The sequence below is a fragment of the Glycine max genome, chromosome 17 (genome assembly GCF_000004515.6).
Source record: "Glycine max cultivar Williams 82 chromosome 17, Glycine_max_v4.0, whole genome shotgun sequence".
Taxonomy (NCBI): Eukaryota; Viridiplantae; Streptophyta; class Magnoliopsida; order Fabales; family Fabaceae; genus Glycine; species Glycine max.
In genome coordinates, this window is record NC_038253.2 from 37,359,408 (window position 1) to 37,387,341 (window position 27,934).

Sequence of the window (27,934 nt, forward strand, 5' to 3'; positions counted from 1 at the left end):
ATTTTGTTTTTTGCTATAGTTTTTTTTTTGTTTATTTTATTTTACAAGTACATTATTTAATAATCGATTGCCCTTAAAGATGACATATCACAACTGTATTTATAAAAAATGTTTCATGTCTTGTTTTGTTTAGAGATCACAAATGTCTCCTAATCTATTGAATTAAAGATTAATTTCGTTTACGATGCAGATTATCGTTGGTCTAAAATTTTTTTGACATACGTTAAAAATCAAACATGAATTTTTCTATTAAATAGATTGTCCTTGTACATGTGAACGCAACAAGACTTCAGCGTCATTAAATTATTCCACAATTTGAATAATTAATTAAAAAATTTCATTTCTTATAATATTAAAATTTCTCACCTCATATACTTGTGGCAATACTATATCTTAGCAAGTGTTTAAAAACAAATTGGACGGAAATGGAAGTTACAATCACACCCAATAGACTATAGGGTTCTAGACATAGTGCTACAAATTAAGAAGCCAACGACTAGAGAATATAGTATCCTTTATACTAAGTGCATGCTATTCACATTTTTGGGTGGTGTGATCAGTGGCAAGGTGTGAACTCAGAAAGTATATATATAGTATGGTGGAACGTTTCAACTTCATTCCAAATTAAGGTTCTATTGGCCGGCAATTGGATCATGAGTCAATGAGTAAATGGGTCTTCCCTCACATTATGCACAACAGTGCATACGAAACACATGACAATGGCAGGCAAAACTTCATGTATAGTCTATTGAAAGAGCATTAGAAGCACGTTTTATTAGGTTGGACGGAAAATTCAAAAGATTACCACCCATAGTGTTGTCAAGGATAATAGCATAGTATAACATTAAGTCCTATATTAATTAATAATTCATGTACGTGTTACTCATCCCTTTATTACTCCTAGTGAGCTTTCTTCTTTTTCGTTCTTATTTATTTAGTAATAAAGAGACTTTTATATCATAGAGAAGCTTTTGAACCTTTTAATTTCTTTCCTTTTTACTATGCATTTCAGCAAATGTGATTATAAAGTCATGGCTGTGTAGTTTAGGGTTTTTAACCTTTTTAGATTGTAATTTGGTAAAGTCTACATTAGCTGCGCATATCGAGTCAACGACAGATTAATATGTATACTGGAATTATAAAGAAAAAGAAAAGGATGTTTTTTTAGAATTTAACCTTTTTTAAGGAAGAATTTAACTGAAAATATGATGGTTGCGTAAAAGTTTTTTATATTATCAACATGTATATAATTCTAGAGATTCACCTTGAAAGTCTAGTTTAATTGAAAGTCTAGTTTAATTAATTGAATAAGATGTATGAATTATTATAATTTTTTAATTTATTTTTTATTGTTATGGATAAAAAATTTAAGATTATATACTTCAAAGACTTTATTCTTCAAAGTGGATTGCAAATTCTTTTAAATTATCTCGAGTTCGATTCTAAATTTTCTTTAACATCTCATGATTTATTTGTTCGTTTAATTAAGATTAAGGCAAAATGTAAGTATGCATAAAAGCACCTATCAAGGATATAATCCTAGAGATTCACCAAGAAGTTATACTTTATATTTTACAATTTACAATAAATCAAACAATTATATTCACCAAATCAAGGTTCTTGGTACAAATAAAATTAAATTTCTTAAATAAAGTTTTAGATTGAATTTTGTGAATAAAAAATATGATTGGAATGGAAGGTTTCATTCAAAATGACTAATCAAATTTTTTGGTGAGATTAATCAACAACAAAGCCCATATATATATATTTTTTTAATTTTTGTTTAGTGTTATGTTTATTACATTAGTATATTTATCAGTGTGTACAAGATAAAGATATATTCTAATTTTTAGTAATTTTCCCTTTTTATCATCTCATATAATTATTTTTTTTTACATAAACAATAGCCTTCTTTACACAAGAAATAATAATATGTTTGGTTTGTAATTATAAAATTACATTTAAAATAAAAGTAATTTTATCATCATATCAAAACTTTTATTTTTATCTATTGAATTTATAATATTTTTAACTGCAAATCAAACATATATTATTGAATCAAAAGAATCTAACTCTAACTCGGTTAAACATAATACATGATTTACTATAAATATAAACAGTCTCCTCCTAGAAAAAAAAAAAAAACTCGTTACTACCTCCATCAGTCTATTCAACTAAACCGACCAAAAACGCGAGCCTCTATAAATCCCGGTCGTACAAAATTCCATCAAACCTCGTACCGCGCTAACCATCAATTTCAACCCAAAGAAAGAAAAAAAAAACCCTAAAACCTGAAACCCTCCATTCCCAATTCCCAGGGTTGCTTGTTCTTGTTCTTGTTCCTGTTCAACCCTCAAACCCTGCCTTTCCTCACAGGTTGTTGTTGCATTGTGATCATCACACATGACGTGTCACTCCTCTATTGGCACGCGTCACGTGACAAAACCCCCCTTCCCGGTTTGTCCCCATAACCCAATCCACATGACCCAACCCACACACACCATACATCAACATTCAACCACAACACTACACTACTCTCCCACCGAACTAATGTTCTTCTTCTTCCTCGTCCAATTCCAACACCAACTACATTAGTAAGTAACGAATTAACAACAGAGAGAGATAGAGATAGAGATAGAATAATAATAATAATATTAATAATAATAATAATAATGAATAACGGCGTTAGTCAAGAATCCGGTGTGCTCCTCGATTTGGCATCCCACGTGAACCGCTTCGCCTTCGATTCCTTCCGTTCCGACTACAACAACAGCAACACCCTTCTCTCCAATTTCTCGCAATTCAACAACACAAGAACCGGAGAAGCGGCAGTCAAACGCAGCGTTTCGCTGGGGCTGAAGGTTGGGGGAGCGAGTGTGCGGTTTAGGAACATTCTCAATGACTTCAACAGAGCCGTTAGGTTTCACTGCGAGAAGATCCCGATTGGGTTCGCCTCGCTTCGCGTCGGTGACGGTGACGGTGACGGTAACGGTGCTGATGGTAACGGGAATGGTGTTAGAGTGGATGAGTGTAGCGGTGTGGAGAATGAAGGGTTTAGAGGGAATGGCGTGGAGGGTGAGAAACCTAAAAAAGTTTTGATTTTGATGAGTGACACTGGTGGGGGGCATAGAGCTTCTGCTGAAGCTATCAAAGCTGCTTTCTATCAAGAATTTGGAGATGATTATCAGGTTTGCTTTGTTTCTTTTTTTAATCCATATTTTTTGTGCAAGGGGAACACTTTTTTTTTAATCGGCACATGTTAATTTTTAGTTTTGTTTGTAGACAATCGAACCCGTAACCTGTCTCTTATTTTCTTCTTTCTTAAGCATTCAACCAATCTTATATCTCCGTGAGAGGGGAATAGGAGAAGATATTTGTATATTATAAAAGTAGGGGAAATTTGTGTTGATTAATTTTACTAAAAAAGTTCTTGAAATAAGGTAAAAAAAAAGAGTTTATATGAGTATCACTGAGCTCGTGGATCAATTGATATTCTTGAGTAGTAGTTGCGAATTTGAGTCCTGGTATATAATTCCTTTAGATACTCAAAAAGAGAAGATTGATTGCTTACAATCATTCTACTTGACACCAGTAAGATTGCCCCAACAGATGATACGTGTGATTTTGCAAAAAAGAAAAAAGCAATAAGGGTTAATGAGTTATATGTCATTTTTATAAGCTCAAATAAGTTGTCTAGAAGCTCTTCCAAACGCCCCCAAATTGTAAGTTAGTTATGATAATTTTAGGATTGTGTTGGATATTTACTTTTTCTAAGGTTGTCATGGGAAGTTACTTTACAAAAAAAAGAATAAAAACCGAAGATGAGTGATCTGCCCCAGTTGATGAGCCAGAAGTGGGTGAATCATAGTTTAACGCGGATTTCGATATCATAGAAGTACTAAATACGAGGTAATCCTGTAATTATGATAAGATAAAAAGAGCTTATATGAGTACCAACCGTGTGGATCAAATTGATAAGGGGTCGTTTGAGCTTAATGAGTGATCTCAATTCGAACTTTGGGTATGTAAATGTGTCAAATACTCGGAAGAACTTTTCCGTTTATAGTGATTCTACATGGCTCAAGTAGAACTTCCTCCCGTGGAGGATACCTATGGTTTTGTACCAAAAAAAAAAGAGTTTGATTCATGTCATTTTCATGATCTCAAATAAGTTGTCTTGAAGCTCTTCCAAATGCCCCCTAATTGAAAGTTGATGATAATTTTAAGACTGGATTGAATATTTTCTTGTTTAAGGTGATCGGAAGTTATAGGGAATCAAATGAATGGATGTGTGGTTATATGTGTGTTTTTTGGTTGGATTGTATTCTCAGTTTGGAGTTCATGGTACAGGTTTTCGTTACTGATTTGTGGGCTGATCACACACCTTGGCCATTCAACCAACTTCCCAGGAGCTATAGCTTTTTGGTGAAACATGGGCCATTGTGGAAGATGACCTACTATGGAACTGCCCCGCGTGTAGTGCATCAGTCTAATTTTGCTGCAACTGGAACTTTCATAGCTCGGTGAGGATTTGGTTGCCTTCATGCAACAATTCCTGCTCTTATTTTTTGACAAATAGTGATAGTCCATGCTTCAAGCATATACTGCTATAGCAGTCTCCCTGTCTTTCTAGTTGGAAGTTTTCTTTTGATCATTAAAGATATAAGTTATATCAGAATAGTTTCATTATTTTTATGGACTGCGTTTCTAGTTGCGGGAATAAATTTTTTGCTTATATTTGGCACATGTATTTCTGTTTCTATATATAGAAAATTGAGTTGAAGCATAATTTTATATTACTTGATTTCTTAAAATAAAAAGGATAGCATGGTAATTTGGAAGTATTTCAGTGTGATTCGTATTTGATATTTATGCTCTACAAATGTAAAATTGTTAATATTTTGCAACAATTGCCCTCTGGTTGCAGCTTGCAATGTTTGTTGTGCATTGTGTTAATATTAGACAAAACTTATTGACTTTTTCTGCATTCCATGTTTCAGAAAAATACTTTCTTGTGCATGTGTATCTCTTCTCAAATATGATGTAACATCAAATGTCACAGTTAAAATATCTTTTTCTCTTTTTACAGCGAGGTTGCTAAAGGCCTAATGAAATATCAGCCAGATATAATAATCAGTGTGCATCCACTGATGCAGCACGTTCCACTTCGAATTTTGAGGTCTAAGGGTCTTTTAAAGAAGATTGTTTTTACTACTGTTATTACAGATTTAAGCACATGCCATCCAACATGGTTAGTTTTGTTTTTTTATAATATTTTCTTTTCAAAAATCATATCAATTGTCTTATTTTGACATCTTATTTCTTGTTTTCTTTAGGTTTCATAAGCTTGTAACTAGATGCTATTGTCCTACAACAGATGTTGCGCAAAGGGCATTGAAAGCCGGACTGCAGCAATCCCAAATAAAGATTTTTGGTCTACCTGTCCGACCTTCCTTTGTTAAGCCTGTCCGGCCAAAGGTATGCAATATTCTTATAGCCATGAATTATTCGCAAATTTATTTACAATTCTTGGAATACAACATGCTGTGCTATATATATTATTCCCAAATAAATGTAAGTGGATTGTTTGAAATGGTGTAATAGGATAATAGGAATGATCCAGCCTCAATTAGGAGAAGTAATTTATTTTAGGTTTCTCAAGTTATTTTTAAGTAAATTATAGCCACTTCCATGTTCCATGCCAATAGTGCTCACTTGAGCTAATAGTAATGGTTGCCTGTAAACAATAATTTCTTCCCTTGTCAGCATATGAATAAGTGAATGATGGCGTTTAAGCAATAATCAAATACGAAATAGAAAATAGTATAATGCTAAAATTAATAGCTTTGGTGTTTGTTCTGTGTTCTGATTCTATGACTGCAGGCTGTAGTGCAGTATTGTAACTTTTGGTTCGTGTATGTCATAACAGTTACTTAAAGTCTTAAACTAACTGATGCATATTCAAGACTTGTATTTCATTTACTTTAACTGTATAAACTTGGATCAGAATTATAGTTTCACTGTTATTCCATTTTATCAAGCATACTGTTCAATAAACTTGGATCTGTTTTCAGTGAATTGCTTGTTAAAGTGTGAATGTTTTAAATTGGGCTAGTTATATGAGGGTAAGGCTAATTATGTGGACAGTTGTTTTGTTTGGGGAAATTACACTTGCCTCTTACTTTATTTACTTTCTTTTATTCTGATTCCATTATCTATCTGAGAAATTACACCTAACTCCCCTACTTTTATGTGAACTTCTGCCTATAAATAACAAAGCAAGCTTGGTAGGTGTAATATATCAAAAGAGAAAGGCGTTGGGGTAATAACTGATAAACACTAACCTCAGTAAAGGTTGGGGTTATTAGAGTAATGTACAGAGAGTTGCAGTATTCAACTGCACTCTCAGTTAAAGTGAGTTAGTTAGGCCCTAGGGTTTAGTTTAACTTACAGTTAGTTTGAGGGTTAGTTATTGAAAGCTGTTGACAGCTGTCATAACTAACTATCCTAGCCTATATATACCTAATTGTAACACAAAGTTCAGTGGCCAAATACAATTTCTTTTCTTGATTCTCAAGTTTTTCTTTCTCTCAGATTCTCTCTCTTATCTTCTTTTATGGCACTGTTAGAATTCTACTAGGGGTGATTAACCCTTTAAAATTGAAGTCACAAGGAAAGCTACATTACTGTTATATTTTTTGCATTTGATTTTCTAAAATGCATTGCATCAGATAGTATTGGCTTCATTGGACTTTTCTAATTTATGCTGCAGGATGAACTAAGGAGAGAATTAGGGATGGATGAGGATCTTCCTGCTGTATTATTGATGGGGGGAGGTGAAGGTATGGGGCCCATTGAGGCTACTGCTCGGGCACTTGGAGATTCATTATACGACGAGAATATTGGGGCTCCTGTAGGTCAGATCCTTGTGATCTGTGGTCGTAATAAGAAACTTGCTAACAAACTAAGTTCTATTAGTTGGAAGGTTCCTGTGCAGGTATTGTTACCCTTAAAATATTTTCAGAATCTTTTAAATAATTTTTTGAATCCGATATAAATTACAATATGTTTGTCAGTGTTATTGCACTCTCTCTCTCTTTGGTGTTGTTTGTTCTTGTATGTGCTTAATTAAGTTTGTCAGCCGTCCATGTGTATGGACGTGCTCTTACATGATGAACTAGGTGTCTATCCTTAGGATCAGATTTCTTATATGCAATGTTTTTAAAATTGGACTCTTCATTGAACTAGTGAAAGTACTGGTTTACAGTTCATTGATTCAACCCTGATTGAACCAGGGTCAAACTGTTAATAATGTTGCATGTGAACCAATGGTTGAGGACCCCAGCTGTAAAATTTCTTAATTCTTGTGAATTGGTTAATAGAAGGATCTTATACACAAGACCAGTGGTAGTATTAGTTTTTCTTTTCATGCGATAAGGTAGAAAAGTTCAGGCGTGGAACTTCCATATTAAGTTTTTTGTTTTGGGTGAGTGATGCTTCAATTCATTGATGAGCATAGCAATTACTAATTCAGCATCGTATGTATCACCATGGTAGCCCCTGAATTGTTTTTATTTTTACCTATATTTAGGTCAAAGGATTTGTTACCAAAATGGAGGAATGCATGGGAGCTTGTGATTGCATAATTACAAAGGTTTGATCCCACAATCCTGACTAAGTTTTTTGTACCCCACCATGACAGAAATTGATGGATTTTTTTTCCTTTTTGTAGGCAGGCCCAGGGACGATTGCAGAGGCCCAGATCCGAGGCCTCCCTATTATTCTGAATGATTACATTGCTGGGCAGGTATTTTTTGTTTCTGGCTATAATTCCTAAACCTTATGATTTTTGCTAAAATATCCAGCTGATTCAATTGTGTGCATGGCATAATTTTTAGGCCGGGTTCCAGAACTTGGGTTATTTTAGCTATAATTAGAAACTAGTAACTAAGCTGACAAAAATAAAGAGATGGAAGGAATCTTTCTCTAGTATTTGTTTAAAAAATAAGTTGGACTATGTTAGCAAACCCTATAAGGATTTGTTAATGTACTCTTGTTTCTCGAAAAAAAAAGTATTTTAGTAAGCTATAACTTGAGTGTATTTTAAGGAAATCGAAGATATAACTTACTAAAATACTCCTAAAATACAAGTGGATGTTTTTTATAGCAAGTTTAGGGGAGTAGAAATTCTGTTAATGTGTGTTTGTGACATAGATAGATACATGTCTGAGATGCGGGTATGTTGGAATTTCTGCGTAAAAAATGTACAAAACGTAGAAGCTAGAGTCTTTTGCTTCTAGATTGACATGAATCCTCTTTATCTAACGCTAAACCAAACATCCCATTATACTTTGATCGCGGGTTCAATCCCTCTTGCATAGAAAAAACTAACAAACTAACAATTAACATTTGCTGATTAAAAAAAAAAAAAACTTCGGTAGAATCCATTTCTTGCTTTGAATGTCATTGTCACTGAATTCCATCTTCCTCCACATGGTTAATTAAAAAAATGGTGTACTTATAGCAGTTCCTTATTTTTCAGGAAGCTGGCAATGTCCCCTATGTAGTTGAAAATGGATGTGGGAAGTTTTCAAAATCCCCCAAGGAGATAGCGAAAATCGTAGCCGAGTGGTTTGGTCCAAAAGCTTACGAGCTACAACAAATGTCACAAAATGCATTGAGGCTAGCAAGGCCAGATGCTGTGTTCAAGATTGTACATGACCTTCACGAGCTTGTTAGACAAAGAAGCTACCTACCAGAGTATTCTTGTACAACTTAAACTGACACACGAGACTGAGGGTTTTTTTTGCAACACTGTTTCTGAGGAAAAATATGTACAAGGCAGCGATGATGATGTATCACTAGACAAAAAAAATTCAGTGTATTTTCTTCCATCATTTTTCAGATGCTCATTTGAAAATTCTAAATAGATATATAGTTTTGAAGGTTTCTTGATTATCACTACTGTTCATGTTAGAAAAACATCGTAATTTTTAGTAACTCTTCCATGAAAAAACTGGATAGCAAACTTGCATGCAGCATCTCTTTACGGGTCAGACAAGGGTTGAGACTTGAGTACTTGAGTTTGAAAACTTTGCCATTACCTTATCGTCTATTAAATGAATCTCAGCATATAAAGAAATTAATTAATGAAGATAAATTATATATGTGCAACACCTATCATTCAAATACACATGCACATCTGTTTTCAGTATATGTATATTTTCTAGTTTCTGCATCAAAGTAAAGCAGTTTGATGCATATTAAATTTTTAATTGATATGCCATGCTAGAAAGTAACATAAATTTACTATAATGGCATTTAAGTGTTATTTACTTTTTTTCCTTTTTTTTGAAAAAATATTTTATTTCCTTTTATAGTCTATTATATTATTTTCTATCTTTTTAATAACATTTAATTTCCTTATTTATAGTCTTCATTATAGACATAATAACATTGTTTATTTTTTGCAGAAAATATTTGAGTATTATTTTTTAATAGTATTTTCCTTTTGTAATTTATTATTGTTATTTTAAAGGTAGTAAATGATTGCATTTGTAATCATGAATTTATCAATATTTCCTTTGTATTGATCTGAGGATTAAAGACATTTGTTAAAATAGACTAGATCACAAACACTATATAAAGGTTTGGCAACTTCAGTTTTGACCAATTTCCTAACACTGCTCTTTGTGTATTTTTCTTTTAAAAAAATTCCTCATATTTGTTCTTTTGAGCATTGTTTGAGGCTCGAGAGTTTTCTAGCCTCGATTACATGAGATGTAAACGTTTGGAGATAATAAATTTAGACTAAGACTATAATCTGGTGAGTAACATAATCAATTTTGATTTAGTATATTTTTAGAATTTTAAAACATGATTAATAAGATTATTTTTCAAAAAAAAAAATGCGTTTATTAATTTTTATTATAAATTTGCAAACGTTTTTAGTAATATGTGGAATTAATGATTGACATTTGTAAAAAAAAATAATTAAATATTTAATTTGTCTTATGTGTAAAAACAATTTATTAACCTTTTGATATATTACTAATGTAAATAAAATTTAAAATATATAATCACAAATGTTTTGAATATAAATATTACCAATATAAATATCTGATACATACATATATTTGTTCGATGAATGTAGCTTTTTATGGTTGGCACTCTGTGACTGTTAGTGTCTGGCTCCATCCTGTGTAGAATCATTCCTTTGTTCATTTGTTTTTGGATGTTTGCCAGTAACGGTTCAAAATTAGGCCTTTGCATTAAAGAACATTGCATGCACCGAATCAATGCTCTTAAAATTTCATCAACACATAAAGGGTGGTATAGGTGTTTTTGAGGTGAGAATCTTGTTAGTGAATATGTAAGTATCATTTTAAGGTTAATTGAGTCTTAAGACATATTCTTGTTCCGAAGAGATCTTGAGATTCAAATCAGTTAAACTTTAACTTTTTAAGAAAAAATTGAATGAACTAAAAAGGAAAGATTATATTGCTATTGCTATGTACGTGGCAATATGTGAGAGCTACATTCTCGCGTACGTGACAAAAAATAATTCTATTGCTGAGATCAACACAATTGAAAACATGACAATTTCTCAATTCTCATACATCAATTTTAAATGCAAACGGTAGTAGTTAGCTAGCCAGCGTTGTATGCATTTGTAGAATGGTATGTGTACAAGTGAATCTTTCGTGAATCTTCTCAGTGTTCTATGGCCCATGCCATGAGTCATGTACACATGTTTAAGGCTCTTGATTGCCACGATAACTTGGAACTAACATTTGCACAAAATTACAATGGCACCTGTCACTTTTATCAGGCTTAAGATAACGCCAAGGACTAGCAATTTCAACCCTTCAGCACGTGAATTTGATTTAGCTTTTGATTTCTGAGACCAAGAAGTCGTACTTTCTCACGTGACCCTTATAACACAAGAAATTAGTGTATGGTCGAACATCATTACATGTATATGATTTCGATTATTTTAAGATGACATGTAGTTTAATTTCTTAATTTATGAGATAGGTGTCACATGAAAATTAGCCAAAATACCATTATGCGAGTGGATTAATTGGCTTGAAATTCTTCCAACTTAATCAGATGTATCGGATTTGAGTCCTGAAGCAGCTGCATTAAATACTTGGAGAGAGAATTTTATCTTCCATAATAATCCTACTTATTCGATTATAATTGCCTCCAATAAAGAGCACTCGTACTCTAAACCAAAAAACGAAAGCTGAAGATAGCAAAAACCAGGTTAATTACTTTATATGGTAAATTAACATCCAAAGCCTATATACTAGAATTGCATGCATATCTTATATATTTATTTCCAATTAATACAGAGCTTGTCAATCCCCTAGAAGAATATGCTGATTTTATAGCAAAAGTAGAGTGAGTTTCAGCTTATATAAATACACATACTATAAGGGACTTGAGGCAAAGTTCTGCAATGGGTTGGAGGTACAATGCTGGGTTGGCACTGATTGGAGCCTTTGTCTTAATATGGGTTGGCTCTGCAGAAATAACTCAGGTTTGTATTATGGTTTTCATGTTTCTATTTTTTTTTTCTTTCTTACCTCCCCTTCTTTTCCTGCGGTTTTTTTTTATGTTATTCTACTTTTATGTCATTGGCTGTGTTTTGAAGATGTTGTGCTTTTGTAAGAGAAGGGTTGGAAAACAAAATCTGAACTTAATAGTAATATATATGAACTGCATGTCTGTCCCTTCAGACATATCTTTCTCGTATAATTGTGAAATTGACATGCAAAACATGGTTGGATTTTGCTTGTTAGGACTTCAATGTGAGATAAACTCATTGTGATTATATAATGCTTGTTAAGGTTTTCCAAAATGACACCACTACCTTGTAGTTCATATGGTCCAAAAATTCTCTTCCCCCAAGTCCTTCTTTCTCTCTTTGAATTGCCTCTTGAAAGAAGCACTAATATGTTTTTGTTGCAAGCAATATGCAATAGGAGGACATACACTCCTTTTTGCAGAGCAAATGTTGCTACTATTTGCATCAATCCTTGAATAGCTTAACCATTTCAATCAATTTATTGCTTTTTTTTAATTTATGATTGTTGTATTGGGTTTATGTTAATATCAAAATTACACGTTTCTTTCCAAAAATTAAATGTTCTTATTTATGTGGGTCCAGTTAAAATGTTCCAAGCAACCAGCTGAGTGTGTATTTCGTGGGGTTATTAAGCCTTATGCATTCACATATATGTAAAGAATGTTTCAATGAAAGGATTGACTCTTTGAATTATTCATGCGTTTTAATTGAATTCATAAAAAATGGAACTACAAAGAAAAGAAAAAATTATACAACAAATGTGTTATTGGCTATAGTCTATAATAGAATAAAAACGGACTAGTAATAGTGTAGCTTCTGATTTTATGCCTTTATAATTGTTCTTCTATTCCTTAAAACTCGTTATTGCTTCATTATTAACATCTGAATAGTTTGATAGTTTGATTATGCACTAAGACTTGTTATACTAAGCTTATGATACTTTACTGCAGAGGATTTTTGTAGAGTATAAACAGCCGTTTGCACTCACTTACTTTGGAGTATCTGTGATGGTGGTCTATTTGCCCATTTCAGTGTTCAAAAAGTGGATATGTAGCTTACTGAAAATTTTGTTTAGAAATTTTCATGAGGACTACACATTAGTTAGCACTTCCACTGGACTTGACGTCCCTTTTAAAATCAACGGGGTTCTCCGAAAGCCAGAAACCGATCTAAAAAGTAGTTTGATTACTGTCGAAGAAATTAGAGAAAGAGAAGAAGGGATGCCTTTGGTCAAGAAAGAGGAAAACAAAAGTCCCTTGCTTGCACAAAGTTATGGAAGTAGTTCATGGAAAATTGCAAAGTGTGGCTTGTACCTCACTCCAATATGGTTTGCACAAGAGGTAACAAGATCTCATTTAAATCTCATTCTTCACATTTGATTTCTTATTTCCTTTTTAACTTTTGTGGAGAGCAGAGAATACAAGTGAAGCGGCTACGTGTGGATGCTGTAGGACTAATTAACATTGTAGAAATATCCATATAGCATACTTCATATTAACTTTACCAGAAACTCTAGATTGAATGTATTGCTTGTTGCATGAGTGATAGTGTTGTAAAAAACCAAAGCAAAAAGACTCAAATATGTTTTTGGTCCGTGTAAGTTCGTATTTTTTCAATTTTGGTCCTAGTAAGTATGCACTTTTTTTAATTTTGGTCTTTGAAGATATTTTATTCATTTTTAGTCTCTGTAAATTTACGTTTTTTCAATTTTGGTCCCAACATAAACTTCGAAGAGCTGAAAATGAAAAAATTGGAATCTTAAAGGGACTAGAATTGAAAAGACATAAACTTACAAGAACTAAAAATAAACAAAAAAAAAAGCTTATAAGAACCAAAATTGAAAAGGCACAAACTTATAAAGACTAAAAATGAATAAAAAACTTAGTGGGACCAAAAGTGAAAAAACGTGAACTTACCGGGACCAAAAATATATTTAAGTCTTACAAAAATTACTGATTGAATATTATGAACTTTGGAACTAAGGGATTAAAACTGATTGGCGCATCCTGATCATTAAGTATAATTTCAAATTGATCTCTTAGGCATGCTAGTTTTTAGTTTTTTTCATGCCTTAGAGTCACAGTTTAATTTCTGATTCTCACAAGAAAAGATGGACCTATAGAATAGTATGACCTTGGATTAAGTATGTGAACTCAAACATTTGTACAGGAAATGGCGAAAACAACATGCTTTGATTTGAATCTAGATAATGCTTATTGAGATGTTTCTTAATGATTTGAACATGTGTTTACTTTCCTGCCTCACCCTTCTTTTCCCACCAAAAAATTTGTAGAATAACGAAAAAAATTGATTCATGCATGACCATGAGTTTTCAAGATATTCTGCACATTATGTTCCCCATTTGTGTATGTGAAGTAACAGACTTCTAAATGATTGGTATCATGCAGTATTTTTCAAACATGGCACTTGCAAATACCAGTGTTGCGAGTACAACGGTTCTGAGTTCCATGTCAGGTCTCTTTACCCTTTTCTTTGGAGCCATTCTTGGACAGGACTCAGTAAATATAACCAAAATAGCAGCTGTTTTAATCAGCATGGCTGGTGTTGCCATGACAACTGTTGGGAAGACTTCGGCAGCAGATGAGAATATTAGTATGTAAGTTGAAAATTGCTTGTTAAGATGCAAAAGCTCTTTCCTCTAATGCTTCATCCCTGCAATAGTTGAGTTTCTGTGAGGATTTTTAGCTTTTAGTTTAATCAATAAGATTAATCATAGTGTACTAATAGTGCAATACTGCAGTTGTTAGATTAGATCAGCAAGATATTATTTTTCTTTTTCTTTTTCTTTCTGTTGGTTTATGAAAGAGGAGTATAAAGGTAAGGTTGTTGCCTTGTGACTTGGTTTTCATATATTCATATGTATTTTTTTTTTTTTACTTACTCATCCTCAAGTGTGTTTGAGTATAGTCTCAATCATTGTCCCTCTTAGCTAATAGGTTAAAAGATTCAAATTGTTGGATGGCAGAGACAATAGGAAATAAATTATTTGATATTTAAGTTGTCTAAAAGATTTTTCATTTTTTTTGGCTAGTGGTTCTACATGGACATACTATATATGTTCCCCTTTACATTCTCTAGCCATCATTCTTTCAATTTCTGAACTTGGAAACTGTTCTTCTTACCAAGGACTCAAAAGCATTCTATCATGGGGGACATTTTTGCTCTACTCTCAGCAATATGTTATGGTTTATTCACAGGTATGAATATTCAATTGCTAATGTCATATTGATAACTAAATACGTTCAATTCAAATTATGACTTATCATTGTCAATCATTGGTCAATTAATTGCAGTGCTTCTCAAGAATTCTGTTGGATCAGGAGAAAAGGTAGACATGCAAAAGCTTTTTGGCTGTTTTGGTCTCTACAGTTTTCTTGGCTTTTGGTGGCTAGGTATGGATTTCTTTTTGGAGTGTTTTGCACAATAGGGATTAGGAATTTCATTAATAATGTTACCTTGATCTTGTTTAGTTCTCTTTCTTTTACTTCTGCCTTGCTCTTTTTCTCTTTTGTTCAATTGTTATATACATCAACCACATCAGTGTAATGCATTTCTACAACACTGATTTTTCCCTATTAATTAATTTCAATATTGGATAACTTGGTTATTGCAAATTGGTAGTAGTATTTAGTTAAGAATTTCCTGCCTCATTTCTTTGTCAAACTTCTCGACTAATGTTCTTGCAGCATGGCCATTAAATGTTGTGGGAATTGAACCACATTTCAAATTTCCAAGTTCAATGTCCACTTGGGAGATTGTTATTGCAAATAGCATTTGCTCAAGCGTGATTTCAGATTACTTATGGTAAGTTGAACAAGCTTGAGGGAATTTTTTTAAACAGTATTGCCTACAAGATAATAACTGCATTACGCTAATGAACATATGAGTATATGACATATCAAAGTGTCAACATATAATAACTGTTAGACTATATTTCATTCATGCATTTATGGTAGTATGTAGTTATGTACAATACTTACAACTAAATCACATAATACTTCTGTCACATAATACCGACATTTCTAATTAAACTAACACACTAACATTGGCCGACAAAAAAAATCACATAATACTTCTGTCACATAAGATAACAGTTATTACACTATTTTCTACTTCATGTCAACAAGTACCATGAATACTGTAACAGGGCACTTTCTATAGTTTGGACAGCTCCTTTGGTTTCTACGTTGGGAATGTCCTTGACAATTCCCGTTGCCATGATAGCTGACATGGTTATACATGGTCGCAAGTACTCTGCAATGTACATCCTTGGATGCATTCAGGTTTGATTTCTCTTTTCCATTATGTATTGTTTAATAGTAATAGAATTTACTCAATGTCTAAAAGTTTCTGACCACTTTAGATTTTCATATATATATATATATATATATATATGTGAGAGAGATAAGATTGATGACTTCTATAAAAATATTTACGCCAACAATGTACAGCAGTTGGCCATCTTATCATGTCTCCTATTCATTGATATATAATAGTTTAAATTGTAATTTTAGTCCCCTACAATTCCTAATCTATGGTTTTGGTTCCTTTATTTGTATTTTCGCGATTTTAGTCTTCTTATTTTAAAAATTCTGTAATTTTGATTCAATATTTAATTTTGCTTATGTTTTTTTCTTTTATTTTGGTCCAATTGAATCTTAAATCTAACATATTCACTTAAAATATCATAAAAATAATTAATTAAAATATAAAAATAAAAGAAATAATCCTATTTAAAATTGAAGATTGAACTAAAATTATAAATTATAGAAAGACTAAAATTATAATTTATCACAATATGATATGGAGATAAGAAAAATTTCTATTAGATATTTGCTTAAAAATACGTTACATAAAAATTAAACCCAAAATTAATCTTTGATATTTATTATCTGTAGACTAAGGTTTAAACATTCATTTTTTGGTTCTATTGGAAACAGGTTTTTGCAGGATTTACACTAGCAAACCTTTCGGGTAAGATTTCAAGAAGTGATACAGAGTTAAGTACGTGACGTTTTGAGAAGCAGGGGTCTTGTGTATATTAAACAAGGAAGAATATTAGTACAGCCATGAAGTCTTAAACTCTGGGAAATGATGAAGAGTATGAACTGATCAGAGTTCGTTGTTTATAGTGATAGATTTCATATAACACTGACTTTGGTCCATATACAATGACAGTTGAATATAACATAATTCAGTGTCATTGAAAGAATGCTTTGAAACTGACTCATATATCAAATAAAAAAAATAAATAAAAACTAGGATTGATGGTACCATCTATACCTATATTATAAATTCGACTTGTCATTTTTGAATGAGTTGATTTTTAGCACTTCTGGATGTGTTATACTTGTGCTTGGTCAATTTATGCTTATATATATTTAGCTCATAAATCAAGGGTCAAATAAGCTAATTTTATAAAATAACAATCAACATATATAGAGAGTTCACATACAAAATATAAAACTAAGAAATTGAGAGCTAAAATCATTAAAATAAAATACGCTTTTAGATATGTTTAAAATTCTTTATAAATAACTGAATTTTATTATGAATCCCTAATAAATTTATTATGACTCATAACATATTTAAGTCAATAAAACAAGGTCAAGGATATTATACAAACATTATCTTTTCTTTATATTTATATTTTTTTATTGTAATTTATGAATTCAAATATACACCAATATTTTTTTTAGGCTTAAATATATTTTGATTCATGTATTTTTTGTGTTTTTTTTTTTAATTTTGATACTTCTAAGTTGTTTTGTTTATCTTTAATCCTGTAAATATATGTTTTTTTAATTTTAATTCCTACAAGAGTTTTTTTTTTTTTAATCTCTAAAGTCTTTTCAATCTTAATTTTTTAAGATTCTAATTTTATGAGTACTTTGTAAGATTTCATATTAAATTAACCAGTTAAAATATTAGGTAACTTTTTTATTTCCCTAAAGTTTATTCAAATGTTTACGATGGTTAACTAAATAGATTTTATTCATTTTGAAGAAATAACATTTCCTGAATTCACGATTTCAAAGTATGAAAAATTTATTTCCTACTAAATACTTATTTCTTTTTTTTACTTAAGCATTTTCAACTTTTCATCTTTTCTCCATAATACATTTCACATTTACTAATTTTTTTTTCCTGCAATTCACATTTACATGTAGCATGCCAAAAAGTTATCTTTAGTCATCTTAAACTGCTCTTTCTTTATATTTATCTTATCTATTAGTTTATCCTTTTCAAATTATCTTTCTTTTGTATCTATATTTTAATTAAATTTAAATATATTATAAAAGAATTTTCCAATTAATTAAAAACATATCATTATATTACAATCTAAATAATAGTAATAATTATTAGAGAAATTATTTTGTAGGAGGAAACAGTAATACCCTCCTTGTGTCCTCCCTGTGCATTTGTTTCACTTTCCCTTCTGAGTTCCGCCGCAGTACCAATTTCCCTCTTTCTTTTGTGTGTAATGTGTAAAACCACGTCGTTTTGCAAAAACAAATTTTGAAACCTCATATATGCGTTAGCGTTACCCTCTGAAGTCTGAACTGAACACGATCCAGAGAGAACCCCTGCTCCTTAACGACGCCGTTTCGCAAGCATCAATGGAGAAGGGAAAGGGAGTGATGGGATCGGGAGGAAGAAGATGGGGCGTTGACTTCTCCGACAATTCCACTTCTCGCGACATTCCCGATCCTCCCGGTTTCTCTCGCGCTTCTCTCGATCAGGCACAAGCTCTCTATAACCCTTTCTTCTCTTTCAATTTCGTCACATTTTAAAAAAATAATAATAATTTCATTAAAATTGAAATTAAAAATCGTGCAGGACGATTCAACGCTAAGTCGCCAGAAGAAGGACGCTGAATCCAACTGGAAAGCCCAGGTTTTTACCACCTTCTTCTTCTTCTTTGTTGAGGAAATAATAAGAAATTTGTTTGATTTAATTGTTGGTTTTTATGATTATTGTATTTTTTTTTATCGGCAAATGTTAGTTTGTTTTTATGATTTTATTGTTATTATGATGTTGTGAACAGAAAGCTTGGGAGGTAGCACAAGCACCTATGAAGAATTTGCTGATGATGGGGTTCATGATGTGGATGGCTGGTAGCACAGTCCACTTGTTTAGCATTGGAATCACTTTCTCAGCCCTTTGGCAACCCATCAGTGCCCTACAGAGCGTGGGAAAGAGTATGCAAAATTCGTGCTTATCGTCTCATTTTATTTTAGCGTATATTTGTTGAAGGATCTTGCCATGGGCACTAGTTAAGGAATTAAAAGAGGAATTTTTATTTATTAGAAATCATATGAGAACGCAATTTTTATGCATCCTACTAAAAAACTTTTCCCTTTTACTTCCTTAACCAGTGCCCATGGCAAGATCCTACTCCTGAGGGCACTGATTGGCATTTCCTTTTATTGAATTAAATGGTTGATCTTATTAGACTATCCAGCTCCCTTCTTGTTTGTTGTGGCAAATTGATTGATCCAATATGTGTTTGTTTAGTGGCTGGTTATTTTGCGATCAAAAATACTACTTTTGGGGTGTGTTTTGGTAAACAATTTAACTAAGTGCTTATTCAATAAGGGCTTAATTGCTTATCATGTTAGCTCTTGTGTGTGAGTTTTTTCTATAATCAAAGAGGAAGTAAGGTCAAACTGTTTTTTTTATATAAGTTGTAAACTGGAGAACTTATTGAAATAAGCTGAAAACAGCTTATGGACATGTTATCATCTGTTTTCATAAGCTCTCTCAAACACACCAGTGCTTATGTCATAAGAAATGCATAGATAAGCTCTTCCGAATGCACCCTTAATTGAAAGTTTCCTAATAGACATTTTGAAAAGGAAAAAAAAAATGCAAAAGCTTTGCAAACTTGGTATTGATGATTGATTAACCTGTATTGTAGTGTTCTTTGTTCTACATGTTCCCCTTGTGCTATATGGTGTTTGAGGGCATGGAAGGAGTGTTTTGAGCATCTTCTGCAATTCTTTCTCTTCTGGAATGGATGATGCTTTTAACTTCCTTTGTTTTGATTCCATTGACGCTTGATGTTCTAGTCGCACATTAGTGAATATGCTTTTCATAATGTTTTTAGTTTTTAGGTTTATTAGTATCCTTTTGGCTTGAAAACTCACAAAACATCTACGGAACGGAGAACTTCAACATGGTCTGGGATTGTTAATGTATTCTATTTTTTTTGGCAGTGTTTGAGCCCTACAAAGACAATAAGGTGGAGCTTCTTGGACCTAAGTTGTTATTCATTGCCCTTAATTTGGGCGGCTTGGCACTAGGTGTTTGGAAGGTAATATATGTAGTTATGTTGTGCCTCGTGATTGTTAATTTGTTATCATGATACTTGTATTTCAAAATTTTAAAGTAAATGTGTGTATGTAACATTGTTGTTGTCAAACTCTTAAACTCTTACGTGTCTATGAATTATGATCCCTTGACACAAAAACAAGTTAAATTGCTTGTAAACTCTTATTTATATCATACAAGTTCAAGCAAACTGTAACAAATTTGGTAAACTCTCTGGTCTACTAGCAAGTTACAAGTCTAGATTTATACACGGTTTTGGCTAAAATGTATAGCTTTGGTGGATTTTGTTGGATACTTGGATTGAATTGCTTATGTTCTGCAATATATACGGGGTTTATGAAGCTAATTTTATGTTTTCATTATTATTTTTATTCTGATTTGTTAAACTACAAAAAAATTCCAAATGCCTGGCTTAATATAATACTAATGTGGGTCAAGTGTTGAGTTATATTTTTACTTTGTTACTTACATTTGCTTTGTTATGGAGTTGGAATGTTTGATATTAATATGAAATTATGGATATGCTATTGAATTATGTTTGAGTACTAGAATTTGTTTTTTAAATAACATTTTTGAAGAATTATTTGAGTTTACTATGATTCCACAAGTTTATCTAAACTTTCAAGTTTGACAACCTTGACATTATGTGATTGTCATGTTCTGCAGCTCAATGCATTGGGGCTTCTTCCTACACACACATCAGACTGGGTCTCATCCTTGGCACCTGCTCAGGTTTGATTTGTGTTTTTAATACATTAATTGCATGTGATATTTGTTCTAGATCTTGTAATAGTTGAGTCCTCTTCGAATAATAGCTAAAAGTTAGACACACTATCTTGCTGGGTCAATGGTTTTTTTTTTTTTTTTTACACAGCAAAAATCGATATTGTATTAGAAATAAGATTCAGTACTAGGTCTACTGAAATACATAGCAAGAAAATACAAAGGCATTGATGAGCCAAACCCAACTAGAAAAGACCATACAAGGTTTATTTTGACTTAGCTTCAGTTATAACCTCGTTAGCAATCAGCACACCATGGAGGATGTGTCTCCCCTTCATAAAAGTTGTTTGCCTTTCATCAATGAGATGAGGCAACACAAGGGCCAGCCTTTTAGCCAGAACTTTGGCCACGATTTTATGGACACAACCTATGAGAGAGATGGGTCTATAATCATTAAGAGATTGAGGGTCATTGAGCTTGGGAATAAGGGCTAGGAACGATGCATTGCTTCCTTTTGGGAAAGTGCCATTGATGTAAAACTCATCCATGAACCTAATAAAATCAGGTTTCAAAATCTCCCAAAATTGCTTGATGAAATTGAAATTTAAGCCATCCGGACCAGGACTTTTGTCCCCACCACAATCCCACACAGCTGATTTAATCTCCAATTCAGAAAATCTAGCTACAAGACTTTCCTTCTCTCTTTGGCCAAGAGAAGGAAAATGAACCAGGGTTGGTCTATTAAAGTTCTCCTCAGAAAATCTGACCTTGAAATAATTTAGAGCTGCATTTTTAACACTGTTAGGCTCATGAACCCACACACGATCTATGAGCAGACCTTGGATAGCATTGTGTCTCCTTCTATGATTAATCAATCTATGAAAATAGTTAGAGTTGTTGTCCCCTTCTTTTAACCACTTCACTCTGGCCTTTTGTCTCAGCATAGATTCAAATGCATAAGCTGCATTCTAGAGCTGATCTTGAAGTGATTTCTTAAGCTTCACTTCATCTTGACTTTTCTAGCATTGATACCAGCCTCCAAAGCATTCAACTCCCTCTTTAAATTCTGGACTTTTCTAGCATTGATATCACCATTGGATAAACTCCACTGCCTTATGCAATCTTTAATGACCTTTAATTTCTACTTCAGAACAAAACCCCCCCATCCAGTGGGGTGATAATTGCCCCATTTGTGTTCCACCAATTTCTGGAAACCGTTATCCTTCAACCACCAATCCATGATTTTGAAAGGTTTAGGCCCCCAATCAATGATTCTAGACTTCAAAAGGATAGGACAATGATTAGAGAAGTCCCTTTCCAACACAAATTGGGTAGTGTCCGGCCATTGGGACAACCATTCATCAGATAAAAGAAACCTGTCCAATTTGCTCATAGCACTACCATTAGGTCTACACCAAGTGAATTTTCTCCCAATAAACCTAACCTCCTCTAAAGCCATATCTGAAATCCAGGAATTAAATTCAGATATGGTAGAGGAGCTACCCACTGTCTGAGATGAACTCAATCTCTCATCTTGGTGTCTTATAGAATTGAAATCACCCAAGATACACCACAGGCCTTCATGATAAGTTGTTTTCAGCTGCAGGAGCTCATCCCACTACTCTCTCTTCCCTTGTAAATCACAGGGAGCATAAACATTAGTGATAAAGACCCTCTTGTTCTCTTTAGTCCGCATACCTTCCAACATTATGAATCCTCTCCCCACTACCCTCCTTTCTACTACAAAAGAGTCATTATTCCAAATACACAAAAGACCACCAGCTGCATTAGATGAAGGTACACTCTCCCAAGTGACACTGCTATCACCCCACAGATACTGACATAACTTTTTATCTATGGACTCCTTTTTAGTTTCTTGAATGCAAAGGATGTCAATTTTGTTGGCCAAGGTCAGCTTCCTGATGGCTGACCACTTGACTCCACTACCCAGCCCTCTAGAGTTGTAGGACAAAATATTCATGAGTCATTTTGTTCCTTTCCCATCACAGCTGCTGATGCTGATGGTTTGTCTCTCTGATCCATTTCATTCATCATCTTTACCATGTTGATTTTGTTCTCTGCAAAGGACACTCCCAAGTCTCTGGCTAATCCCCAATGAACATCCTCCTCAGCCCCCATATTTACTTTATTGAAGCTGCTTGAAAGGATAGGACTGTGTTGAAGCTGGACCTGTTTTGGAGTCATTGTGCCTGTGTCTGATCCATGAAGAACAGCACCAGCCCTGTGGTCTATGAAATTATCCCCGAAGTCCAATTTCCTTGGCTTGACCTCATCCCTACTCTCATGTAAATTTGGGTCTAAATTTGTTTGGGCCATGGAAAGCCCTGCTACAGCCTCCTTTCTCCTGACATAGACTTTCAAAGCAGAGTAATTTTTCTCACCCTTTGTAATTGGGCCGTTGGTATCCAAGCCCATATTCTGATCCATCCCATCCTCCACCAAACTCTGATATTTCTTTCCTGAGTCCCTTTTGGTTGTACCCATAAGGTTTGAAACCTGGTTGACCACTGAATGGGTCTCGAGACTATTGTCTGCAGGTTCATCCTGCATAGCCCAAAGGTTACTCCCTTTTTCTGAGACAGCTTCCCCCCTTTCTGCAACCCCTTTTTCTTTAAATCTCTCCTGCTGTTGGCTAGGGCAGATATCCCTAGGGTCAGCCATTCCTTTTCCATGCAAGTCCAGGCATAGGGGACCGTTGCAAGCCTCCTGACACAAGCCATCAGGTGTCAGGCCTACAGGAGCAGACGGAAACACGCAATAGTGGCGAGACGAAATGTCATCGCCTGTCGGGGACCGGGGACTCCTTATCCATGCGCCAGAGGTTGATAGCATTGGCCCTCTGTCGTCGACGGCTCTCCACCTGGCCGGGCATGGACCAATGGGTGGAGTATCCGCCAACAGTGTTGTAGGAGAGGCGGTTGGTCAATCCTCCGACGGGGACGCAGGTGTTTGGCTCTTCGTCCGATTCCTCCAGGGCTGTAGTGAACGACGATTGCGGGAATCTCTCGGCTTCCGCCAAACTCGACCTTCTTCCCCATCCGAACGACATCTCCTCCCTCATTTCCAATTGGTGTTGTGTTCCGTCCACTATGGCTATCACCGATCAAGCTATGTTTGGTTTCTCCGTCGTGCGAACTAACACCCGCGACATCTACCCGCGATCTATCCTCCGTCACTTCGTCGAGCTCGATAAGCTCTCCACAGCCCGATACCATGGTCGCAAAATGCTCTACATCCCATGCCTTCAAGGGTACGCCCCAAATGTAGATCCAAGTTAGGCGATATGAAGGCTTCATCTCTGGCGACCATCTCTAGAGTGAAATGAAAGGGGTCCCTCCGCTTACTTGTTCTCGATGATTAATCTTGTGTGCTTTGTCCTCATCCATCTCGTGGAAAATGACCATATCATCGCCCCAATATGTCATTTTCACCTCCATTCCAACCACCCTCTCAAACATTCCTTTGTTTTTTAAACGACCCACCCATACATTGTCTAACCATTTTGTTTTCTCCTTTGCTGTCTAAATAATTATTGGCACTACTTTAGCTTCTGAGACATCCTTCCCAATTGTTGGCACATTAGACTCCTTCCCAATTGTTGGCACATTAGACTCCTTCCCTTCCTTCATTTGGTTGTGCTTCACCACTTCCACATACGATTTTAGCCTGGTAGATGGGATATTTTTGTGCCTCATTTGTTCGGACTCCATAGATTCCATGAATTTGGTCCCTGCTCTGTTATATGCTCTTGCTTGAGTCGTGACTTCCTTGTTGCCTTCCCCTCTGGAATTTTGGTTTGTTGACGAACAGCTTCATACCCTCTATGTATATGTTATTATCAAGTCGTCTCTCCAATCTATCTTCATCCTCTACCCCTTTGAAACGAACAAAACCATATTTGTGGCCTTGTTTGTTCTTCGTTTTAGGTATGAATACCTCCCACACCTTTTTCCATTCCTGGAATATCTTCCAGAGATCTTTTTCACATACGTAATCTGGGAAATGAGAGAAATAGAAGGAAGTTATGTTCGGTCTACTCCTTCATGTTGATGATCTGTGCATTCCTCTGGTTGTGTCTTGATGAGAGTCGTTCTGTCTGTATTGTCCCGCTCCATGTGCAATGTTTGCCTCTGCTCGAGCCTTCCTCCTGCCACCCACTTGAATCCATTGTCCCTCCTAATGTTTGGTGTCATTACCCCTTTGATTATCTTCCTCTTTGTAGTTATCTCTTTCAGCATTCGTATATTTCCTTCTCCCCCTTCCTCCCTCACTCTGTCTGTGTCTGTCCCTAATATTGTCTCTCCCTCTCTGCTGATCTCTGTATCTTGGGCGGCCTCTCTCCCTCTCAGTCTCTCTCCCACTCTCTCTCACTCTCTCTGTCTCTCTGTATTTCTCTCTCTCTCTCTGTCTCTCATTTCTCTCTCTCTGTCTCTCTGTATTTCATTAGAATTCTCTCTTGGAGTAGTTAATGTATGAAAGCTACCATTTTGGTGTTTATTAGGAGCCCATTTCTTTCTTGCTGGGCCAATGGTATTAGGACAAAAACCTTGTGGTTATATTCTCCCAGGTTGCAGCTACATGCTTTATAAGTCTGAATTTAATTTGATAAATAATCATCATATTGTCATTATCTCATCTTGTAAAATTGATGGTGTACAATGTTTTTAAATTATGTGCAAAATAATCAATTTTGGCATTCTGAAGATGTTCTTTAATGATGAATTCCATATCACAAAGCTTTTGGTATTGACAACCTGAAGTTCAAGTGGGGATTCTATTCTATTAATCCTTATTTCTTGTAAAGCTGTAGCACCCTTTTCTTTGTTTATTTTCATATTCTTCCCATGATGAAGTCAATAATCTGTAATTTTGATTTTAGCGCTGCAGCTTACAACTATTATTGCTACTGCTGCTTACAACCTGTAAATATAGTCCCTTTCATACCTTTCAATTCTATAAGATGGAACTAGTCTTCTTGTCCTTGTATTTTCTCTATACTTAGGTCTCAAATTTAGATTCCTCGTCTTCCTACCCACTGCATTGAATGGTTAGAGTTTGGGCTACAATACTTTTAGTTTTAGAGTCATAAAAGAAAATTAACAATGATTTATGTTGCGAGACTGTACATTTGAAATTGCATGCCTATTGATAATACAAATTTAATCATTTTTCCTTTATTGAACTGCAACTGGCATCAGAGGTGGCAAAAGAATGCTTGCAAGTCATTCTATGATATTGATATTGTAGTATATATAGAAGGTCCATAGTTATACAATGTGTAAAAGCAACATACATAGTATAATAAAGAGGTAGTGCAAAGCTGTTAGATTCTAGTCAAAACACGAAACATGCGCTTTAAATTTGCTTTGTAATGTAAACAAGATAGTGCAAAAGGTTGATTTTGAAAATAAATCTTGAACTGATTTTTAGAAAGAAAAAAAAAAAGAAGGATCTATAACTGGTTGATGTGTCTCCTAATTTTAGTCAATTTAAAGATCTGATGATTAGTTGTCATTTTCATGATTACGATACCATAATGCCTTTAGTTCCCTTGCTCTATATGCTCATAACCTTACTTTTTTCTTATCTTCAGGAGGTGGAGTTTTCAGGTGGCGGTGTAAATTTGGGTTGATTTGCGAGTTCTTTTCATGCCCAGCTTGTCTTGGAGGGAATTTAAGTAAACAAGGATTGGGATTCAGGCTTGGTGGTTAACATTATGTTCTAATGGTTGTGATGGCCCACGACGTGAAGCATAACTGGTTTCTGATTTCGAAAAATGTTATCAATGATTGCAGTCATCAAAATTGGACTGGGTTTGTAGTATTAGATTCAGGGTGCTCCGAATAATTTAGAGTTTTCTATTTTTTTAGGATTCTTATATTTGCACGTTACAATTTTCCTATATTTTTTATCGGGTTTGATATAAAGGATAATGATGTACAAGAATTTCCCTTGTATTTATGAAGCATTAGCTATTAATTTCTTTTATATGCTTAAGTTGATTCTCCTTTACTGCCTGCATGTATAGTGGTATATCTATCTGTTATTCTGTGCCCTTGTAACTAATTAACCTACTTGATGCAGGAAGTTCCAGGAATTATGCAGTATGCAGTAATGTTAGTTGGTAGATAGTAAATTATAATTACTTAATTAGTGAAGTTGTTAAGAATTCTGTCAAAAGCTTAATGTTGCTGTACCATGATGAAAATATTCTTCAAAGTGGTTTTTAATTTTAGCTAAGTAAATGTGAGACTTGATGGTTGCGGATATGCCTCGTTCTTGGATATTATAAATAATCATTGGATACCATACGAACAAGCTGTAACCAAATTCCATTTTGCTCCTAATATGATCTGACATGGTTGGTAGATAATTTTATTCTTTAAATATGTGGTTATGGATTTGATTTCTAATTTGTACGTATGAAAAAACATTTATTAAGAGAACTTAACTCCTTAAATGAATTTTAATATCTTAAAAAATTAGTCATTAACTCTTAGTTAAGAGATACCTTAGTTCACACAAAAGAATTTCACTGTCTGTCGTACATTTCTTCTAAGCTCTTAATTCTTCTCTATATTTTGAGTACGTCAGAGATGTTCTTAGAGAGAGTGTGTATTAGTGAAGAAGTGTATTTGGGAATTGAACTCTTAGTGGTCTATTCATCTTAATGTGTTCTTTTTCTATATTCTTTAGTAAATTATGTCATCATCTATAGTAAGCCACATACAATCTATCTTTCTTTTTTTAACAATAGTACTGTGTTGACATCTGGTACCCCATTTCCCTTGTTTTACAACAATATGCAATTGCTCCATAATGTTACTTTTTCAGCTGAAGAGAGATTTGATGATGTTGAATCAAGGTTAGTTGAGAGTTAATTAATATTTTACCGAACTTTATAGCTTTCATATTGGAGCTCGATCAAACCGAGCGAGTGATACAAAACCTAAAGGATCCCAGTAACAGCATTTCATTTTGAAGTACTTTTTTATTTTTATTTTCAAAAGTTTTAAGCATAGCTTTAATTTATGTTTTGAAGAACGGAAAAACATGAGAAAATAGTTTTTCATTTTAAATTGACATGATTATTAAAACTTAATAAAAATGAATTAAGAATTATTTAAACGCTACATGATAAGTACGTACTCTTTTTTATTGAGTAAACACCAGAACTTATTCCTGAATGTACTTTTTATAAAAATAAACAAGAGATTAAGTTTATGTTAATCTATCATCTTA

General features: G+C 33.9%; 3 protein-coding genes across 4 annotated transcripts; all 3 read left to right on the forward strand.

Moving 5' to 3' along the window:
• The first annotated feature begins 2,213 nt into the window (after window positions 1–2,213).
• Window positions 2,214–8,958, forward strand: LOC100804814 (probable monogalactosyldiacylglycerol synthase, chloroplastic). Its single transcript, XM_003550190.5, has 8 exons — window positions 2,214–3,188; window positions 4,351–4,523; window positions 5,090–5,251; window positions 5,337–5,478; window positions 6,773–6,997; window positions 7,592–7,654; window positions 7,733–7,807; window positions 8,543–8,958. Exons 1-8 carry the CDS (start codon window positions 2,673–2,675, stop codon window positions 8,777–8,779), a joined length of 1,593 nt encoding a protein of 530 aa, XP_003550238.1. The 5' UTR covers window positions 2,214–2,672; the 3' UTR covers window positions 8,780–8,958.
• A 1,942-nt stretch (window positions 8,959–10,900) lies between these two features.
• On the forward strand, window positions 10,901–16,823 carry LOC100805891 (uncharacterized transporter C405.03c). Of its 2 annotated transcripts, XM_003550192.5 has the most exons (9): window positions 10,901–11,268; window positions 11,358–11,545; window positions 12,544–12,933; window positions 14,002–14,210; window positions 14,741–14,811; window positions 14,908–15,006; window positions 15,301–15,418; window positions 15,762–15,897; window positions 16,555–16,823. In XM_003550192.5, the coding sequence occupies exons 2-9, from the start codon at window positions 11,465–11,467 to the stop codon at window positions 16,624–16,626; spliced, it is 1,176 nt and encodes a 391-aa protein (XP_003550240.1). In that variant the 5' UTR covers window positions 10,901–11,268; window positions 11,358–11,464; the 3' UTR covers window positions 16,627–16,823. The 2 variants fall into 2 exon arrangements, with proteins under 2 accessions (XP_003550240.1, XP_040867405.1); XM_041011471.1 differs by lacking the exon at window positions 10,901–11,268 and having other exon boundaries at window positions 11,327–11,545.
• A 535-nt stretch (window positions 16,824–17,358) lies between these two features.
• LOC100806417 (ER membrane protein complex subunit 4) lies at window positions 17,359–26,680 on the forward strand. The gene is made up of 6 exons (XM_003550193.3): window positions 17,359–18,357; window positions 18,455–18,511; window positions 18,663–18,816; window positions 19,834–19,931; window positions 20,615–20,680; window positions 26,286–26,680. The coding sequence occupies exons 1-6, from the start codon at window positions 18,235–18,237 to the stop codon at window positions 26,322–26,324; spliced, it is 537 nt and encodes a 178-aa protein (XP_003550241.1). The 5' UTR covers window positions 17,359–18,234; the 3' UTR covers window positions 26,325–26,680.
• The last annotated feature ends 1,254 nt before the right edge of the window (window positions 26,681–27,934 follow it).

Coding starts and splice junctions, on each gene's coding strand:
- LOC100805891 (XM_003550192.5), top strand. CDS start 11,465: ATGGGTTGGAGGTACAATGCTGGGTTGGCACTGATTGGAGCCTTTGTC. Junction 11,546..12,543: donor GCTCTGCAGAAATAACTCAG/GTTTGTATTATG, acceptor ACTTTACTGCAG/AGGATTTTTGTAGAGTATAA. Junction 15,419..15,761: donor GTGATTTCAGATTACTTATG/GTAAGTTGAACA, acceptor ATACTGTAACAG/GGCACTTTCTATAGTTTGGA.
- LOC100804814 (XM_003550190.5), top strand. CDS start 2,673: ATGAATAACGGCGTTAGTCAAGAATCCGGTGTGCTCCTCGATTTGGCA. Junction 4,524..5,089: donor ACTGGAACTTTCATAGCTCG/GTGAGGATTTGG, acceptor CTCTTTTTACAG/CGAGGTTGCTAAAGGCCTAA. Junction 6,998..7,591: donor GTTGGAAGGTTCCTGTGCAG/GTATTGTTACCC, acceptor ACCTATATTTAG/GTCAAAGGATTTGTTACCAA.
- LOC100806417 (XM_003550193.3), top strand. CDS start 18,235: ATGGAGAAGGGAAAGGGAGTGATGGGATCGGGAGGAAGAAGATGGGGC. Junction 18,817..19,833: donor CCTACAGAGCGTGGGAAAGA/GTATGCAAAATT, acceptor TTTTTTTGGCAG/TGTTTGAGCCCTACAAAGAC. Junction 19,932..20,614: donor TGGCACTAGGTGTTTGGAAG/GTAATATATGTA, acceptor CATGTTCTGCAG/CTCAATGCATTGGGGCTTCT.